Source organism: Equus quagga, chromosome 1 (assembly GCF_021613505.1).
Source record: "Equus quagga isolate Etosha38 chromosome 1, UCLA_HA_Equagga_1.0, whole genome shotgun sequence".
In the NCBI taxonomy this organism is placed as follows: Eukaryota; Metazoa; Chordata; class Mammalia; order Perissodactyla; family Equidae; genus Equus; species Equus quagga.
This window is the reverse complement of record NC_060267.1, coordinates 45,579,140-45,599,277: the sequence shown is the minus strand read 5'-3', so window position 1 is coordinate 45,599,277 and position 20,138 is coordinate 45,579,140. Positions and strand designations below refer to the sequence as shown.

General features: G+C 37.6%; 1 protein-coding gene across 1 annotated transcript in view; it reads right to left on the bottom strand.

Moving 5' to 3' along the window:
• Positions 1-11,079: 11,079 nt before the first annotated feature.
• Positions 11,080-20,138, bottom strand: part of LRP6 (LDL receptor related protein 6) — a 173,357-nt gene continuing 164,298 nt past the window's right edge. Inside the window, exons 20-23 of the mRNA XM_046660441.1 lie at positions 18,188-18,418; positions 16,525-16,661; positions 15,759-15,856; positions 11,080-13,101 (exon numbers count right to left, since the gene is read on the bottom strand). Of these exons, the coding sequence (XP_046516397.1) occupies positions 12,807-13,101; positions 15,759-15,856; positions 16,525-16,661; positions 18,188-18,418 (761 nt within the window). The 3' untranslated portion in view covers positions 11,080-12,806. The remainder of the gene's footprint in view (positions 13,102-15,758; positions 15,857-16,524; positions 16,662-18,187; positions 18,419-20,138) is intronic.

Sequence of the window (20,138 nt, the reverse complement as noted above, 5' to 3'; positions counted from 1 at the left end):
TACCTAGGGGCTTTCCATAAGTAACCTCTTTAACATAACAAAAGACACTTTTACCATTCTCACCACTTAAGAAATTCCAAGGGTTTTAGGAGCTCTGTACCAGAAACAGGGACAAAGAACAAATATATATATTTCTTTTTATAAATCACAATATCACAATCTAACAACAGCTTCAAAATACACGAAGCAAAAACTGATAGAATTGCAAAGAGCAATAGACAAATTCACAATTATAGTGGAAGATTTCAATACTTCTCTCTCAATAACTGATAGGACAAGTAGAGAGAAAATCAAGGATCCTGTAGACTTCAACACTACCAACTCACTTGACCCAAATGACATCATAGAGCATTACACCCAACAACAGTAGAAAACACACTCTTTTCAGGTGTGCACAAAACATTTACAAAGATAAACTATATTCTGGGCCATAAAACAAATCTCAATAAATTTAAAAGGATTCAAATTAGACAAAATATGTTTGCTAATCACAGTGGAATTAAATTATAAATCGTAAGAGAAAGTTATTTAGAAAATTCCTCAAATGTTTGGAAACTAAATAAACCATGTCTAAATCACTCGTGGGTCAAAGAAGAAATCTGAACTTAAAGAAAATGAAAGCACAGCACTAGAATTTATAAGAGGCATTAAAGTAGTACTCAGGGTGAAATTTATAGCACTAAACACCAATACTAAAAGGAACGGTCATTAATTGATGGCTTCAGCTTGTACCTCAAACTAGAAAAAGCAAATGCAGAGTAGGCATAAGAAAGGAAATAAAGGGAATCAAAGAAATAGAAAACATAAAAATAATGAAAAATCATTGAAACCAAAAGATGGTTTGTTGAGCAGATCAATAAAACCTATAGCCTGACTGATTGGGAGAAAAGGCACCAATTACCAATAAAAGGAATGAGCGAGGTGGCATCACTATAGGACATACAGATATTAAAGTGATAACATTGGATATTATAACAGCTTTAAGCCAAAAACTTGACAACTTAGATGAAATGGACACATTTCTTGAAAGATAGAAACTACCAAAGCTCACTCAAGAAAGATAGAATGTAAAATTTTACAATTCCAAAATGGAAAACATTTTGGCAATTTCTCAAAAAGTTAAACAAACATCTACCACATGACCCAATCATTTTACTTTTAGGAACTGACTCAAAGGAAATGAATTTGGTCCAAAACTTGTACCAAATCTAGTAACTTTATTTGTGAAAGCCCTAAAGGGAAAAGAACCCAAATACCCATCAACAGATGAATGGATAAACAAATTGTGGTACATCCATACAATAGAACACTATTCAATAAAAAAAAGGAATGAATTATTGGTATATGCTGTAACATGGATGAATCTCTAAGAGAAAGAAGCTAGACTAAAAAAAAATGGCACACGTATAAATTTATTTATACAAAATTCTAGAACATGCAAACTAATCTACTGTGACAGAAGGCAGGTCACTGGTTGCCTGGGAACAGGGAGGGATCAAAAGAAGGAATTTCAAAGAGGCATGAGTGTTTTGGGGTGATGGAACTGTTCATTACATTGTCTAATTATTTTGTGGGTATATATATCACAAAAATGAATCACTGTATACTTTAAATACATGCAGTTTATTGTATGTCCATTATACCTCAATAAAGCTGTTAAAAATTTTTTTAATGAAAACATTTTCAGACAATCAAAAGTAGAATTTGTCATGAGCAGACTAACAGTATAAGCTATACTAAAGGGGGCCGGTCCCATGGCCGAGTGGTTAAGTTCTCAAGCTCTGCTTCGGTGGCCCAGGGTTTCACTGGTTTGAATCCTGGGCGTGGACATGGCACCGCTCATCAGGCCATGCTGAGGCAGGATCCCACATGCCACAACTAGAAGAACCCACAACTGAAAATACACAACTATGTACCGGGGGGCTTTGGGGAGAAAAAGCAAAAACAAAAAATCTTTACAGAACAAAAAAAAGAGATATACCAAGGGAAATTTTTTAGTCTGAAGGAAAACTATACCAAACGGAAACTCAGATCTATACAAAGGAATGAAGAACACCAAAAAATAATATGTGGGTAAGTAAAAATATTTTTCTTATCTCTAAATTTTTTAAAAAGAATTGACTGTTTAAAGCAAAAATAACAATGTATCATGACATTTATAACACGCAGAAGCAAAATATATGACAATAAAAACACAAGGGACTGGAGGAGGAAAAGGAAATAGACTGTTATAAGGTTCTCATACTATATGCAAAGTGGTGTCCTATTTCAAGGTAGATGACAGCAAGTTAAGGACACATACTGTAAATCATACAGCAATGACTACATATGAGCATAGCTAGTGAGTCAATAGTGGGCATAAAATGGAATACTAAAAGATACTCAATTCAGAAGAAGGCCAGAGAAGAAAAAAAAAGAACAGTGGGACAAAAACAGCAAGATGGTAGACAAACCCAATCATAGCAATAAATGCATTAAGTAGAAATGGCTAAACACTCCAATTAAAAGACAGAAATAGAATCAATAAAAATGACCCAACTACACTCTATGTAGCTTTTTTTTTTTGAGGAAGATTGGCCCTGAGCTAACATCTGTGCCCTTCTTCCTCTATTTTATATATGGGATGCCTGCCTCAGCATGGCTTGATGAGCGGTGCTAGGGATCCGAACCAGTGAACCCCAGACCGCCAAGGCAGAGTGCGCAAACTTAACTGCAGCACCACTGGACCAGCCCGGCAACTACGCTCTGTTCTAAGTCTGAACAAGAAAGAGAGGTAGGTTAAAAGCAAAAGAATAAAAAATATATACAGAACTAATAAGAAAGTTGATATGGATATATTAATACCAGTCAAAGTAGACTCAGGTCAAGGAAAATAAGGACAAAGAGGGACATTACAAATGACAAAAGGGTGATTTATTAAGACCTAACAATCCTAAATTATGCAGAGTTCAAAATAAAGCAAAAACTGACAAAACTAAAAGGCAAAATAGATAAATCCACAATTACAGTTGGAGATTTCAACACTCTTCTCTCAGTAATTGATAGAAGCAGACAGAAAATCAGTAAGCATGCTGAGGGCTTGAACGATATTAACCAAACAGACCTAACTAACCTTTGTAGAAAACTGTTATCTAATAACTGCAGAATACTCAAGTGCCCATAAAACAGTCACCATTACAAGACCATAGTCTGGCCCATCAAACAATCTCAATAAATTTAAAAGGATTAAAATCATGATCATTAAAATCTATGATCATTACAGAATTAAATCTAAAAATAACAAAAAGATACCTGGAAAATTCATGAATATTTAGAAATTAAACACATTTTTATGTAATCCATGGTTCAAAGAGAAAGTCACAAGTAGAACTGAAAAACGTTTTGAACTGAACGAAAATGAAAACACCAAAATTTGTGGGATGTAGCTAAATTGTGCTTAGAGGAAAATGTATGGCTTTAAATGCTTCTATCACAGAAAACAAAGGTCTAAAATCAGTGACTTACGCCTCCACCTTAAGCAGCTAGCAAATTTAACCAAAATAAGTAAAAGGTAGGAAATAATGAGTAGACAGCAATGAAATTGAATATGGACATACAATAGAGAAAAATACATTAGAACAAGAGCTGATTTTTTAAAAAAATCAATAATATCGATACAACTTCAGTTTGACTGACCAATATAAGACATAAATTACCAATGTCAGAAATAAAAATAGGCATTAAAAGGATAAGGGACATACTTTATGTCAATAAATTGACAACTTAAATGAACAAATTTCTTGAAACACATAAATGATGAAAATGGACATAACAATGGAAAATATGAATAGCCCTCAATCTAAACTGAGTTCTCACTTAAAAACTTTACTGTGGGGGCCGGCCCGGTGGTGCAGCGGTTAAGTGCACACGTTCTGCTTCGGTGGCCAAGAGTTCGCCCATTCGGATCCTGGGTGCAGACATGGCATCGCTTGGCAAGCCATGCTGTGGTAGGTGTCCCACATATAAAGTAGAGGAAGATGGGCACGGATGTTAGCTCAGGGCCAGTCTTCCTCAGCAAAAAAGAAGAGGATTGGCAGATGTTAGCTCAGGGCTAGTCTTCCTCAAAAAACTTTACTGTGATATATATACATCTGCCCCTAAGACTCACAGCACTGCACAGAACTTGAGGTCCTGAACTTTTCCTTCCCATGGAACCCCAGGAAAAAAGGACTCAAAATACAAGTCTTCAAGGCCATGCAGTTGGGTAATGGCAGTGGGGAACTTTTGGTAGGATCATCAGAAGTCCAAAAGCTCTCAAGATAACCACTTTTGTCTGCCATAGAGCATGTGCTGTACCATGGGCCTTGGGCGGTCTCTCTTTTGAGAGGTGTACATTTCTTTGGAATGCACAGCAAGACCAGAGAAGGTGCTGAGGGAAGCAGGCATCAAATAGGTATGTGCACAGAATAGGCTACCACATCGGTGTTTGGCCTCCAGGAGACTCTACCCTGTAATACTATTCATTGCCCAGAATGCTTTATGGACAAGTGGCTCTCTGGAACAGGTAGCGAACTGGCTGAAGAGTCAAGGTTGAGAAAACTCTATTCGAGATTGATACAACAGATACTGAGAATAAATGAGTTCAGACATGCCTTGACAGTTAATTAAAACGGAACAGAGACAAGAATCTAAATCTCAGTTCAGTGTCCTTTTCCTTCCACCCACTGCCAACTGTCTCTGATCAAATTTTGCAGTGGAGTTTTTCATAATCAAATTGGGTATTTCTCATCAAATTTGGTTACTAATCGATTGATTATTTTGAGGAAAAAATGGGATACTTAGCATGGTACCTGGTGGACAGTAAATGCAGGCCAAATGTTAGCAAGGTTATCCTTTACTTTTAGCCTCTTTACTGGGGAAGATTGGCTTTACATCTTGACTCAATCTGAATTTACAAATGCAAATCTCAGGTGGGAAATTCCCCGGGGGACAAGGGGAGATTGTGCACCGTGCATGATGGTACAAATGGATAGAACCCGAGATCTCAGTACAGTGTAGGGGAGGAAAAATATCCGAGCTCTTGACTGGGACCCTTGTAACAAGAGATTAACTAGAGAAAAGCATACAAATGTATTTGAGTTTTATGGGACACAGGAGCCCTCATAAGGAAATGAAGACCCAAAGAAAAGGTTAAACCTGAGTGTTTTTATGCTAGGTTTGATGAAGAGTGGGAAGTCATGGAAAGATATGATAGGACTAAGAGTAGGAGCTAAGTGTAGTAAACTGAGGGAAGCTTAGCAAGGCCTGTTTGTTCAGTCTTCTCTGTGTCCCTTCCTCTTCTGAGACAAGGATGCTCTCTCCTCTGGGTATAGCAAGGGCACCTCTCACATGAGAGATTATGACCTGCTTCAGGGGAAGGTCAGAGTCCTTCTTGCACCTGCTATTACTCAAATTTCTTTGTTAAAATATTCAATATGCCAAGTTGCCATATTTTGGGGTGGCATGTCCTGAACCCCACCAGCAGTAATTCATCTTTTGATTTTACAGAAATAATGCAACCATATACAAGACAAAGAATTAAAATGGAAAAGACTGCATAAACTAAGCTGAAAAATCTATCTGGAAAGAAGAACCCAAAACAACTTGCAGTGTGTTCCCCATTGCTGAGCTTGTCTTTATTTTTTATTTATTTTTTTGAGGAAGATCAGCCCTGAGCTAACATCTGCTGCCAATCCTCCTCTTTTTGCTGAGGAAGACTGGCCCTGAGCTAACATCCATGCCTATCTTCCTCTACTGTATACGTGGGACACCTACCACAGCATGGCTTGCCAAGCGGTGCCATGTCCACACCCGGGATCTGAACCAGTGAACTCTGGGCTGCCAAAGTGGAACATGTGCACTTAACCACTGTGCAGGGCTGGCCCCTTGAGCTTGCCTTTAAGTCAGGCAAACCAATCATAGCTCTGCCTCCTTTCTTTGACTCACTGGGAACAGCAAAACATGTGATTGTTGTTTTCCCTCCAAGGGAAAGTATGGGAGGTTTCAGCAAAGAAGCTACAGGAAGCTCACTTATTCAAAGGCATCTGATAAGGAAAGACCTTTATATTAAAACTTGGTTTCCATTTAATGATCTAATGTTTGGGCTCAACTACTGCCAAACAAAAAGCAGTTTTCCTCTCTTATCAAATGAGCAAACAAGACTCAAGCAGGATGTGGTAGTTTTGAGTTCTCATTGGTTTTTCCATGGACCCTTATGCAAAAAGTATTGTGGGGAAGAAAAATAATTTTCCCTCTACCCTTCTGAGTTCTTAGCTGAGACCCCTGTAATAAAAGGCAAAGTAACAAAAGAAAAACAAGTTTATTAACATGTATGCCTTTTGTATACACAGCAGATACTCAGGGAAAAATGAGTAACTCCCCCAGGTGGCTTACAATTCAGGCTTAAATACCATCTTGTTACCGCACAAAATTGGGGTTCTCTTGCCCAATGTGCATAAAACAGCCAGTTAATTATGGCACCAGCTTTTGGGAAAAGAAATCAGCTTTATTCTGTGATCTGCAGGGAGACAGGGGGCATGTGCTCTGGGATCTGCCTCCCTGATTCAGGATCTGGGGCAAAATTTAAGAGGTTAGGGAGAACAGGCTGGCATTCCGAAATGCTGGCAGGACAAGCTTTGATTGGTGGGCGTCAAGCATTTATGGTAAGGTTCTAAACAGTCTTCAAGCCTTTCTAGTCAGGTTCTAAACATTTATGATGAGGTGGGGAAGGAATTTTAACACCAGATCCTCCTGACTGTTGGACCCCCGCCCCTTCTGATAAGAGTCTGACCTTTAAGTTCCGCTCATGTCCCAGTCCTTCCGTCGTATGGGGAGGAGAATGCGGTCATTTCAGGTCAAGATTTCTTCTGCACATGCTCTGGCTACATGGCGTCGCAAATTTTCTGAAAGACAGTTTCTTAATTACTCTGTTGATAAAATGTGGTCAGTTGAACTGGTCCTGCAAGGCCCATGGTTACAATCTTAATAGGAAAAGAGGAGGGAGGATGTAGGCCTCTTAGAGGAGGGTAAACGATTTTTAGGAAAGATGAATGGGCCCTTAGAAGGACAGATGGGAGGTATGATAGTTTGTGACAAAGTTTGTCTGGGCTGTGGTGTCCACTTCCGGTCTCCTCTCCTGTGATGAGTCAATTTTCTCTGGTTGATGAATCTCCCAGGGAGGGGATTTAGGATTTATGACAATTGTGTTCCTTTCAGAGAATCTGTCTTTAGGTAGACAGAGGACAGTTCAGAGAAAGCCAATCTATGCATTTGCTCTAAGTGTTTACAGCTCAAAATAAGATGCCAAAGTGGCACAGTTTGAGGTTGTACATTCTGCTACCCTTCAGTATCATCGTTATCATTGGCTCTGCACCAGGAAAAGCAATGTTCATTTTTAAAGCTAATTTGTAAGGGGGTGGGGGGTACTCAGTGTCCTCATCGGGACTCCTTCCAGTTTACTAAAACCAAGAGCAGCCCTGAAGCACAAACTCTTTTCCTTAGTCTCTGCTCCCAATCACAGCATTGACAACTGAAACTAAGCAACAGCCCTTCTCAAATCTCTCTTCCAAGGTTGAAGTTTATTTGAAATGCAAACAACAAAGGTCAGTTTTGTCGTGTCTGAAACACACCAGTCGTATATCACAGCAAAGCACAATAAGCTGATTTAATTTCTTGCTGAAAAAAATGACACTTTTATTTTTCCACTGTTTTATTATAAAAATCAACATTTCATTTGTTACAACTCAGCTTATTGTAATAATCAAAAAGGGGATTTATACAAGGTATTTTTATACAGTTTACAATTAAAGCACTTATTTTACAAAAAGAGGGAAGTGAATAGTGGACAAGGGCTGACCAAATGTTGGCCATTAAAATATAAATACATCCTTGCAAAGCACCATCGTACCAAAGTCCATGAACAAGAAACACCAGCTGACTTTAAGACAATGACGAAGATTAAAGCTTAAGAAAAAATTTAAAAACACAAAGGATAAACATCTGAAAGCAGCACCAGATCCTTCACTTGCAAATACGGCTAGTCCAGCTTAACTTCTTAGTATCCTCTTTTATTCTTTTCAAGTTTTCCTCGCTAACCCCAGATACTTAATTTCATGTAACATTAGATTTAATCAGACCTTCTTTGCTTTATTTTCCTTTTAGCATTCATACTTAGGCATTGTTATATATATATATCTCCCTGCCCCGCTCATATCTGATTTAAAACAAAAAATGGACAGTTAAGCACAAGCACACTGTCTATAACTCTTTGGTGTTAACTTTCGGGCAAACCCTAAGTAACGGTGGGAAATTTAAAAGTTAGTTTTTGTTAGGTCTATACTCCACTTCTGAGTACAAGAAATCACTTAGTTTATAATTCTATCTGTAAAGCCATGATGATTTTTTTTAGCAATAAACTTAAGAATGGTTTAAGGATGGCTTATGAAAAAGAACAAGAGTAACGTTTACCTGGGCTGAAGGAGGGTGAAGACAGTCAGTAATTTCATTCTAAGTAATCTAGATTAACCTAAGAATCTACCCCCCACCCTCCAGGCCCCGGCTTAGTTTAATAAGATGCGGAATCAAGTCAAACAAATATCCTGAGAATATGGATTCACAATGTTGATAATTTAAATTTTTTAAAAAACTATAAATGCAAAATATTATGCTTTAGGTCCCAAATCCTCTAAAACTTTGAGAATTTCAAAAGCTAAATTTTGAGACTATTATGAAGTGATGCCAGGCAAGAAGTCAGAAACCACACATATGCTACCAGTACTTTCTAAAATCATGTTACTTCTCTTGGTTCATTTTAGGTTTGTACAATGAAAGGAATACCAAATAAAATTAAATTTCTCGAGTTTAAGAATTTTCAGAACATGTTTTAAACAACACTTGATTATAAACTTCTTTATGACTCAGTTCACGTCTACACTTAGTGTATAGTCTCATTTGCAGATGCCCAAACATTTGTCGGTCAACTGACATTCACATACTCATATCCAAATTCCAGACATACTATGTATGTCACTATACAGACTTAAGCCCTGTACTTAATAAAAGTATGACACATTTGGGGTGTGAAAAGTCCAAGATTTTTTTTCTGAATCTCGTTAATGAGTAATGGTAACCAACATGCAGTTCTTATGACATGCAAATCAATGAAGTGGCAAGTTTTCCCCTGCAAGAGAGAAAACTATTTAAAAAGCCACATTTTTACGAATCTAATCTAGGCACTGGACTAGATAGGTAAACAGCAGCAGCACATCCACCACAGAGAAGCAGGCTTGCTTAAGGCAAGCCTCTCCGGTACCAGAAGGAATTAGTTTTTACTCTGATTGTTGGTGTCAGGTCACGTAAATACACACAGTTGATTAACCGGCTGGGTAAGCTGCACCTACTAAGTCTACTTGAAGTATTTATTCTTCATTAATGGGCCGAATGGCAGAACAAAAAGATGTTCTTCCAAAATAAATTGGTATCTAATGCAACTGGTGGCTATTTTTATATCTTGACATCAAATAAGTTGGCCTTATACAAATTATTGAGTTTAGAGTATTTCTAAATGATGAACAAATACAGTCCTCAATCATCGTAAAATCTTACTGTTCAAAGCCCCCCCCAAATTATTGTCCTATATTAGATGAAAATGGACTGCCATGTCTTCATTTACAAATACATATCATCCCTGTAGAATAGTTGTCTCAAACTTATTAAAGGGTCAGATATTTCTCGATATTCACCAAGTATTTTTATATTAAAATTAAAATAACAATTTCTACTAAACAGACATCTCATGATATGCTAGTATAGAAGAGTGGCAAGCAAGTGTCAAAGGCATAATACAATTTCATGAAAGAAACATTAATACTCAGAAAATTCTCTCCCTTTACTCTGTTTTTATCTTGTGACTATGCTATTACCTGCTTTATGCAGCAAAACCTCTTGGGCCACTGTTCTATAAGCCCAGGGCTCTGCGGGAGCTAAGTTCAAAGATATAAAAGTTCAGAGTTATGAAAGACCACTTCAACGCAGAATAGCTTACTACAGTGCATTGGAAGTACGCTGTGCTGAAGTTCATTTCTCAGATAATTTTAATCACATCAGTAAGTGGGTATACTTTAAGATGTATTCAAAATACACACTTTTGTATTTAAGGAATCTAATGAACTTTTACTCATTTTTCCCCCATGGACAATGAATCTTTTCACTTTTCTCCTTCAACCTTTTTCACTTTTCCCTTGATCTGTCTTCCTATACGTTTATTTTTTATCCTCAGGTTTTCCAATTAAAGCTCTTGTGTTTAATAGTCAAGGTAGTTTGCTTAAGCTTAACTGTCCATGTAATCTGAGGGCCAGTAAATCTTTCCCCAATTTTGACAACTCTCTCATTTAAAGGTACTTTCAAAAACATTGAGAATCCATCTCAACTACCCCAGAAAGAGGATTCTGAGATTAAGCTGACTGCCTTCAAATAATTTCAAACAAATTGGCACACAAATTAGTATTTTGCAAGAAGAGGCCATTGCCATCGCAGTACAAGCACTTGGACTGAGATATAACAAGGCAATATTCTTCTTAGTTCATTATAGTGCAAGTTTCCACATGGGAAGCCCACCAGATAAAGATGCACATTAAAAAATGTAAACATATAGAATTCTCAAATTCTAATTGATACCCAGTTATTGCTAACCTTTCTATCTTCATTTAAGCATTGAGTGCCCCTGTGTGTCACCGAATGCAACTTCAATGTCCATTTTGTTAGACTGTGAGCACTTTGTCCCATCAACAGGAAGAATTAACGCTTGTCTGACTGAAACGCAAGACACTGATGGATCATCATTTATTTATATGCAAAATCAAGTGCACCTGATTCGTATAAGGTATCCCCAACAGTCTAAGCACTATTCTGAAACCACATTTTTTCTCTTTAAAAAGTTTACTTAGGTATTTTTTAACTGCTTAAAAATTTACTTCAACCCTACCAAAATTAGGAATCTTTTCTTTCATTGTTTTCTCTTGGGCCCTGAAATCTAGAGAGGCCTCAACAAGACAGAATCAAAACAAAAAGAAAAACAATCGTTTAATAACTCACCAACATCTGTTAAGGTAAAAATACATTAGTTTAAAAACACATTCAATTTTAGCAGAGAAGTGCTGGAAACACGTAAAAAGTAGGAAAATAACTTCCGGCAAGGTGGCAGAGCAGTGCTAGAATCATTCCACAGGTCAGCCCTAATAGCTGAAGATGTAGCAGCCCCAGTACTGTGCAGGTGCAGGTTGGGTCAGGTTACAGAAGAGCCTTCCATTATTCCCCTCCACCCAAGTTCTGACAACTGAGAAGTTAATAGTTTGCCTTCTCACTTAACCCACATTGTCAAATTTGTTAAATCATCTTAATCCATAATAGGATAAGAGAGAACACACATAAAAATATATAAGAGGTGATTATAAGAATAATTTGTGGATAATTTGAAAACAATCTAACATTCACATTAGGTAACAGAAAGATATTAAACTCACGTCACACATTAGAAGAGGTATGTATGTAGATATCATTCAGAGAAAAATTGGCCTAAAGAACATGAAAATGTCACAAACAGTTAATAAAGGGAAAACCTAATGATAACAAAAAATTCTCTTTTTAAATAGATTGTCTCTAACCGGAACATATTTAAATGTTTTATTAGAAAAAATATATATATAAAAATGATTTCATACTGTGATATTATATGCTGAAAGTACTGCAAGGATATATGATTAATTTACAATAAAAACACAATGGTTAAATTTGTAATTTTTAAACACTGTCTACATGTGTTGTAAAATGCTGTAACACTTTAATGAGCATTAAAACAATCTTAGAAGTAAAGAGGAGCAATAATATGTCTAACCTTTGATCATTACGCAAAAACAGCAGTCAAATTGAAGAGCTAAGCCTACTGGGGAATGGAGCTAGTAGAAATAGTAAAATGAAACTTTAATTTCGAAAATTCCATTTAATCACTCCTCAGATAAAAAGCTTTGAATAAATCATGATATCTTGGCAAAATGGCCTACAAAGCTGCTGGGGGAGGAAGCAAGGTGAAACACCTAGAGAAAAAATTACTTCTTGATGAGGTGTGGGTTCTAAGGTAGGGACAGAAATGCCCCACAGAATCTTACCAGACAGCTGATCTCTCCTACAACAGTGACGCCCAGAATGGATTTTTATAAATATTAATTTTCCTTGCTAAAATTGTTGGCTTCCTAGAGAAAACAAAGCCCTTTATCCAAAGTTAGTATTAATTTCTTTTTTTTCTTTAATGATTTCTTAAACTTGTTGGCCCTCAAATCTTAGTTAACACAAAGAGTATTTGGCTACTTCCAAGTATCTATGGTTTGCTGTTCTAAGATGAACTTAATTGCTTCTTTTTTTTTTGGTATCAATAAAGCCCAGACATTCCTGGTCAGTGATGCCTTTATTATTCCTGTTTCCTTTGTACTCAGTCACTTCACTGGGTTTAAGGCATGCTTTGTGTATTTAGTTTGCAAAAATAAAATTTTTAGTACAAATTTATTTTTTATACAAATTTTTATGGCACAAGCAGCAAATCTGCTGTTTTAAGAAAATATATAAATATCCTTTTCTTCTGTACAAATATCTCCAGTATTCCCTACCCCATTTATAATTTTTAACTGTACATGGTCTGCCTCATCCTTCTCTAATAGCTCCCTCCCCCCCTCCAGATCTCAACCACATGTGTATTTACATTTTCGCGTTGGAGGCAGTCAGAGGAGGAGGGCCCCTCCTCAGGAGGAGTCTGTACACGGAGAAGGGGGCGGTGGGTAGAGATGGTGAGAGTAGCTCCTCTCTGTGTACGGAGAGGGTGGGCAGCTTTCATAGTTCTCTTCTGCCGACAAGTATTGGCTTCGGGGTGTGGGAGGTGGGGGCACAGGCTCTGAGTCATAGTTCAAGTCACTAGTGTAGCCCTTGGCTGTTGCCACTGAGGTCATTCTCCGGCTGGGAGCATAGTCACTGTCACAGACATCTGTGCTGCAGGGTGTGGTGGGGGGTGCAAAGTGCCGGTAACTGTAGGGTCTGTAACTGGTACAGGAAGAAAAGCAAGAGAAGCAAATTTAGTTTTACAGAAAAGTGGTTTTCCCTATCAGAATAAATACAAAGGTATTAGATGTGAACTTCACCTTGAAGATAAGCTATTACAATTTAAATTTGCACAGACCAAGAGGCAATTTTCAATGGCAGACTGGAGGAGGAAGATATTTTATATTTGCAAATACAATGTGATTAGAGGCAATTAAAAATGGATACGATGGGAATGCAGAGGTGAACTCAATTTAGCCCCTGGAGGTGCTCTTATATCTTTAAGCTAAACTGCATCACAGAATAATTGGAAAATGTCTCAGTTACACATTTTGCATTTAGTCTATGGAGTGGACCTCATGAATTTTTGCCATTCTGTGGTCTGTGAGAAGAATAGGTCTTTGCATATTTTACACTACTCAAACACGTTAGCATTCCCTCGACATTCTTTAACCGCTCTATAATTTACCTGATGAATAATTTAATGATGTCTGAAGACTTTGATCTCTCTAAAACTCAAATACTGTACAGCCCAGCTGAACTGTGGCAGAGAGCCTACCTGTCCCACTCCTTTACTATCAGCAAGGGGAACCACTGTGGTTTGGGGGAAAGAGTTTTGATTCCTTGTGTCCAGACAAGCATCATAGCATAAGAGCAGTTTTAACTGAACATGAAAATGATAAATTCTAACAAGTATTCCAGAGACCTAATTTATTTCTTATACATGTTTATCTATCTTTTCAAATAATCTGCAGCTGTTAATCAAGTTTGAACATCGCTAACTAAAGAAAAAGGCATTCACTGGAAAGAAAGGAACGCACTAGTGAAAATAAGAGCTAACAAAGTGCTGGTTTTTCTATCATTTCTACTTCTATCTGTAACTTCTTATACCATTTATATTCTAAATATGGTAAAGTTGATCTGATTTCATATTTATGCCAATCAAGATTTAGTCATATGATTTCTCATCAAACAAAGTGACTGCAAGGGAGGGGCAAGAGCAAGTTAAACTGAAGGAACAAGTCATAGAATACCCGGTGATAGAGAGCGCCACAAGATAACATCCCAGGACACAAGCCATTTGATATCACTTAGGGCTCACCTCAAAAGAAATGGCTGCCAGAAGACCAAATGCTACCTGACCTGCTGAGCAGGTTCTCAAGCACTCTTACTAACAACACTGACAGGATGTCCTAGTATTTTTTAGGTCTTATCTTTCTGTCCAGTCAAGTGCTGAGCCTTGGTGAACCTTCTTGGCTCAACATTTAAAAGGCCCAACACTTCCATTTTCACAGAGAGAAAAAAAAAAACCCAGGAAAGAAAGAAAGGAAATTGTTTTAAGTTCCAGTTTAGACAAAAATCTTACGAAATAAAAAGTCTGCTCAAAAGAAACAAACTGGGCTTAATTTGAGATGTGGCAAATGGTCAAATGAGAATTGTTTTTAATGCAATTATGTTTATTTTAATCAGTATTTTATTTAAAGAAATTAATTTTTTTAAATACAATTTTAGGTCTTTCCTTTTGTTTTTTCAATTTTCAGGTTTCTGACTTTCTATTTTGGCTTTTTAGAACAACTTGTTACAAGGAAAGCAACATTTACAATAAAACATAAAAACAATCAGTTCAGAGCAAAGCCTGTCGCAAACAGTCCTATCTATAAACTGAAATGAGAGATAGGAATAAGATACTATCAACAGTTTCCCCTTGATTTCTATACATATGTAAGGTTATGTAAGGGCAATCTGACTGGAATGCTGGGAACGTCTTAACTAGAAGACAATAGGCACCTGAGGGAAGCCAATAAACAGCAGACACTACGTGCTTAGATAGAGGATATCAAGCTGTTGATCCTCTGCCGGCCTTGCAAACAAGATGGAAGAGTAAGGATGACACACTAGTACTTAACCTGCTCAATATGCTCTACAGGCTCACAAATCAGCACAAAGGCATAATTTCCCCCTTTTGGCTTACAAACTCATTTCATTTATTTTATTGAGTCATGATTTATTCCATGCAACTATATGAGAAATCTTACATTCCAGATTGTAATAACACATGCGAGCAAGGGCTGAACTTAAGCTTCCCTCAAATTCTGTGTTCTCAATATCCCTGCTGTTTTAGAGCTCTCACAACTCTCTGAACCATAGTCTGATCTGAGGATTCCATTCTTAGACTATCAATCAAACTTAACCTGAGAGTAACCTACTTTAAAACCCGTCACTCAGGTGGGAAGCTTTTCCTTAGAATACTGCCAAAGCACTGGAGGTTCTACTTTATTACTCTAAAAGCCGGCATTTGTGGCTCTCTTTAAAGAAATGTATAATGCCCTGAAAGAAAAAGATTTGTTGTAGGGGCAATGTCAGCATTACCAAGATAAGATGCCTATTTTCTCTCGGTGACCATTGTCTACTCATTCGGGGCTACAGCAAGCCCACAACTAGAATACTTCTTCCTTCTAATACATACTTTAACTTACAACCATGTGTTGCTTAATGACGGGGATACGTTCTGAGAAATGAATTGTTAGGCGATTTCGTCATTGTGCGAACATCCTAGAGGGTACTTACATATACCTAGATGGTATAGTTTACTACACACCTAGACTATATGGTACAAATCTTATGGGACTACCAACATGTTAGAGGAGGATGTGTATTACCTGTAGGACCTATGAGTAGAAGGACTGTTTGAAGAATAACCAAATTCCATAGTGTAATGTGATCGTTCTGTAGCTGGGGATGGCGGAGGGTTCAAAATCTAAACAGAGAAATAATTTAAATTATTAAAATATCAATAGTCTATCCTAGACAGAGACTATTAGACTTTATTTGAACTTCTCTTCCTTCATCTCTGTTCATATTCCTCTCCATTACACTATTAGCACAATCTTTCTTTTCCCAAGAACTGACTTCAACTAGTACTTTAGGATTGTGGCTCTCCACTCCCCAAGACACAATTTCATCATGGCTAAACAGTGCAAGGTGATGAGAAGGAAATCAATAATCTGTAAGTCACTGGTTTAAGTTCAGCACAGCTGGGTTCTGATTTCTTAAAATTATGAATGCTTAAAGAAAAATTACCAACATAGGAGAAGTACCAGGTATGGTTCCTCTTTGGGGAGGTCATGGAATGAAGGTCCTAAGCCTCTCAGAAGGTACTATTTAGTAGTTCTACTTTTACCTGAAATATGAAATTAATGTCCAGTTCTTCCAAATATGCTGGTAACTACACAATAAACTTAAAGATTTGTAAGTGCTTGTATGGCAGTGGTAAATCCTTCTTTGAGCCATATTTATATGCCTAAATTCTATACTAAAAATCATTTTACACTCCCATTGCTGCATACCTACATTTAAATGAGTTACAAATCTAAGATCCTATTTATCTTAGCATTCAAAGTGAAACAAAGGAAAACAGACTCTTACTGCAGGAAAGTAAGTGCCTTTGGTGCTTGAAGAACTACTTGATGATGCTCCTGTGACATGAGCGCGATCATAAGGGGGTCCACTGCTTCCTCCCATGATACTGAGCGAGCTGATCATTGATTTACCTCGAGACATTCCTAAAATGAAAGAGGATAAATAGTGAAGATGAATAAGACCAATAAAAATGCATGAAATAATTTTATTCAAAACTAGGATTATAAATACCTATAGTCAAACAGTTTGATTTTAAAACAATTTATGCCCTCTTTTCCTAATAATAATTGAAAATAATTTCAATTTTCAAGGAGAAGGGAAATGCATGTTCTCCAGAAATGAACACTTCCATTGAAGGCTGGCCTAGAACAAAGCCAAGAACAGCTCCTATCCCTTCCCTCCCCAGGATGAAAGCACAGCTCCTCAAAATGAGAGGTTTTTCAACCTCTTAGAGGATTTGAGGAAGAAAGGACTATGGAGAGTGGAGGTTGTGAAGCAGGGTAGACTAAACAATAATTTGCTCATAAGGAAACTAAACTCATTTTTAAGGATATAAACACAATGTACGGAAATTATTTCTTCATCTACTGGATGCAAATGTTGTTGGAACTATAACCACCAATGCGAAAGAAGAAATTCTGTTTTTTCCAGTGACTCCCCAAATTCCACTAGTTGAAAATGGGAATGGCAGCAAGGAATCATTATCATTAACAGTTTAAAAACCACGTCTGTTTACTTAGAGTTAAACCTAAAATACGTTCTCATTTTCAGAGGGCTTTTGCCTGGTACTCCTTTTCTATATTCAATAAAAGAAAGGCTTCTTTTCACTAAGGGCACAAGAAAGCATTCAAAAGAAAGTTGTACTTCCCCAGAGCACTACACTCCACCCAAGTATAGAACTTCGGGCTACTTGTCTATGCCTAAACAAACCCTAGGCCCACCGTCATCACCTACAGTTAGGAGAAAACATAAGAACATAACCCTCCCGGAGCCGGCCCCATGGCTGAGTGGTTAAGTTCGCATGCTCCGCTTCGGCAGCCCAGCGTTTCACCGGTTGGAATCCTGGGCACGGACAGGGCACTGCTCATCAGGCCATGCTGGGGTGGCATCCCACATGCCACAGCTGGAAGGACCCACAACTAAAGTACAAAACTATGTACCGGGGGGCTTTGGGGAGAAAAAGGTAAAATAAAATCTTTAAAAAAAAAGAATATAACCCTCCCTATCACCAAGATATTTCCAAATCTTATTTGATGAAAAGGAGTCGTTATCTATATTTTGGCCTCCTTAAATTCCTGGGCTCAGCAGTACTCAGGTCCCTGGTAGTGAATCTAAAGCATGTGTGGTTTATGACTCTTTTCACCAAATGACTAGCTGACTCACTTTCAGTGGAGTGCACTCAGAAATGCGGTATATGCGGTATATACATAAATGCTTCTGTATGTGTTTGCTTTACATCTTTTGGCAATTTCTACCAAACCATACCCAAGGTCTTTTGTGTATAGAGAAGGTGCTCAAAGTAAAAGAGAATATTTGTTCTTACAATTTTTTAAACTCTAAGTAGTTTAGTTTGAAATAGACTCTAGGAAGTATCTTGTTTCCATAATGGAAACTTGGTAATCTTGCCAGGACCCAAGACTTGATTCTCAATGGATCAGTCTTAACTCACCTGGAAGAGATCCTGACAAAGAACTGGGGTGTGGCACATAACCAAGGGGAACAGAAGCTGGTCCGTGAACTACATAGTCATTAGTCATGGTTTCTCCATCTCCCTTCATACGTGGACACAACATCCTCTGGCAGATAAAGTATATGGTTCCAGACACAAAAATGGTGACAATTACTCCAATAACTGAACCAACTGTATTGGTGGCCTGTGGTGCTGGCTCCTCAGTTGGATCTAAAATGAGAATGCAGTACAGTTATATAATGGAAAAACAATTGTAGATTCAAAATAGTAATTGAAAAGAGGGCTAGCGAGCAGAACATGAGCCTAATGAAGACAAATATTTTTCTTTTTTATGAACATGTATACACCATGCCCCATGGATATATGGATAAATGCCATCATTAGGAATGAAAACGAACTATCCTAAGTGAAGACAGAAATAAAAGAATACGATGAGAAGTATAATTGTAAATTGATATAAACAAAGATGTTAAGTGCATTACAGATTTCATCATTAAGAAGCTTTAAATACATACATAGATAAAATCTATCCTACTTCATTCATATGCAGAATCACAAAAATCAACAAGGTTATTTTGCAATTTCAGAGAAAATTTTAGGACCAGAAGGGATGGACCTAGAAAAGTCATCAAATGTTTTACCTGGAATGGTGAAGGCACCAAAAGCAGCCCTGAGCTTGATTTTAGGTTTGATAAATGACATTTAGGCCTGGTGAAGGGAAATTAGAAGCTAAAGATGAGCATTAGCTCTCAGGCCCAATATGCTGCTGCCTTTAGGGTGAGTCTAGTTGCCTTAGGGCAAGGAACATAAGGTCTCTGATATCTGAGTTAGAAGATAGGCCAGAAGAATAAGGCCAGAGCATTAGCGAACGAGAAGAAGACAGCACCCATGGCATCTACCTTCACAGGATCCCTGAGCTATTTGAGGCTTTAGAAGAGGAGAGTATCACTATTAGAGGCAGAGGGAAATAGCAAAAGGGCTCATCAAACTTGAGCATTACTATTCTATTTAGAGGGAAAATTCTTCCATTCTGAACAGTCAGACTTAATCTCACAATTGAAGACCCTTTAAAAACCTTCCTTCTGCTTCATCTTACCTCAAATCTCCCATTCACGTAGCTAAACTCACCCTCTGACAGATTAAATGAAAGAAATGAGAGAAAATGACATCACTAAGTTACATAACATGTAAGGGCTGCCAGTCACATATTTCGTCTATGGATTCCGAGGCACAGACTCTCGTTAGTCCTTATGAGCAACCATTCCATCTTTCTCATTCCTTTTCAGTGCCTTGGCATTCCTTTCTAATGCCAAGCTTCAAGAAAGAATAGTTTACACTCACTAATTCCAATTCTTAATCTGTGGGTCACATGTTAACTCACTGAAATCAGGCTTCTATCCTCACCACCACACTGAAACACTAGCTGGGCAAAGGTCAAAGTTCTCCTATTTGCCATATTCAATAAATTCTTCAACTCACTGACCTCTCTATATATTCAATACCGCTGGCTCTTGTTTTCTTCTCAAAAATGTCCAACCAATGTCCTTCCGAAATACCACTCTCTTAGTTTTACTCTGATTATTCTCTGTATAAAACAGAGATAAATAAAAAACCTGTATCAGTCAAACATTACATCTGCAGCCAAGATATGGAATGGTATTTCAGTTTTCAGTCCCTGCTACATACTCTAATGACTACAGTCAGTCAGTGAGGTGCCTGTGAGTTAACCTAAACTGATCAATTGTATCTAAGGGTTTGGTAATCTCTTTTAATTTTATTTCTGAAATCTATCCTCTCCTTTCCACCGCCACTGCTCCTCTTGATTTAGATCTTCATCTTCTGTCTGAACTACAAAAGCCTCCTAAGCATTTTTAAATTATAGGCTGCAAGTCATTAGGTGATGGAAACAATTTAGTGGGCTGCAATCAGC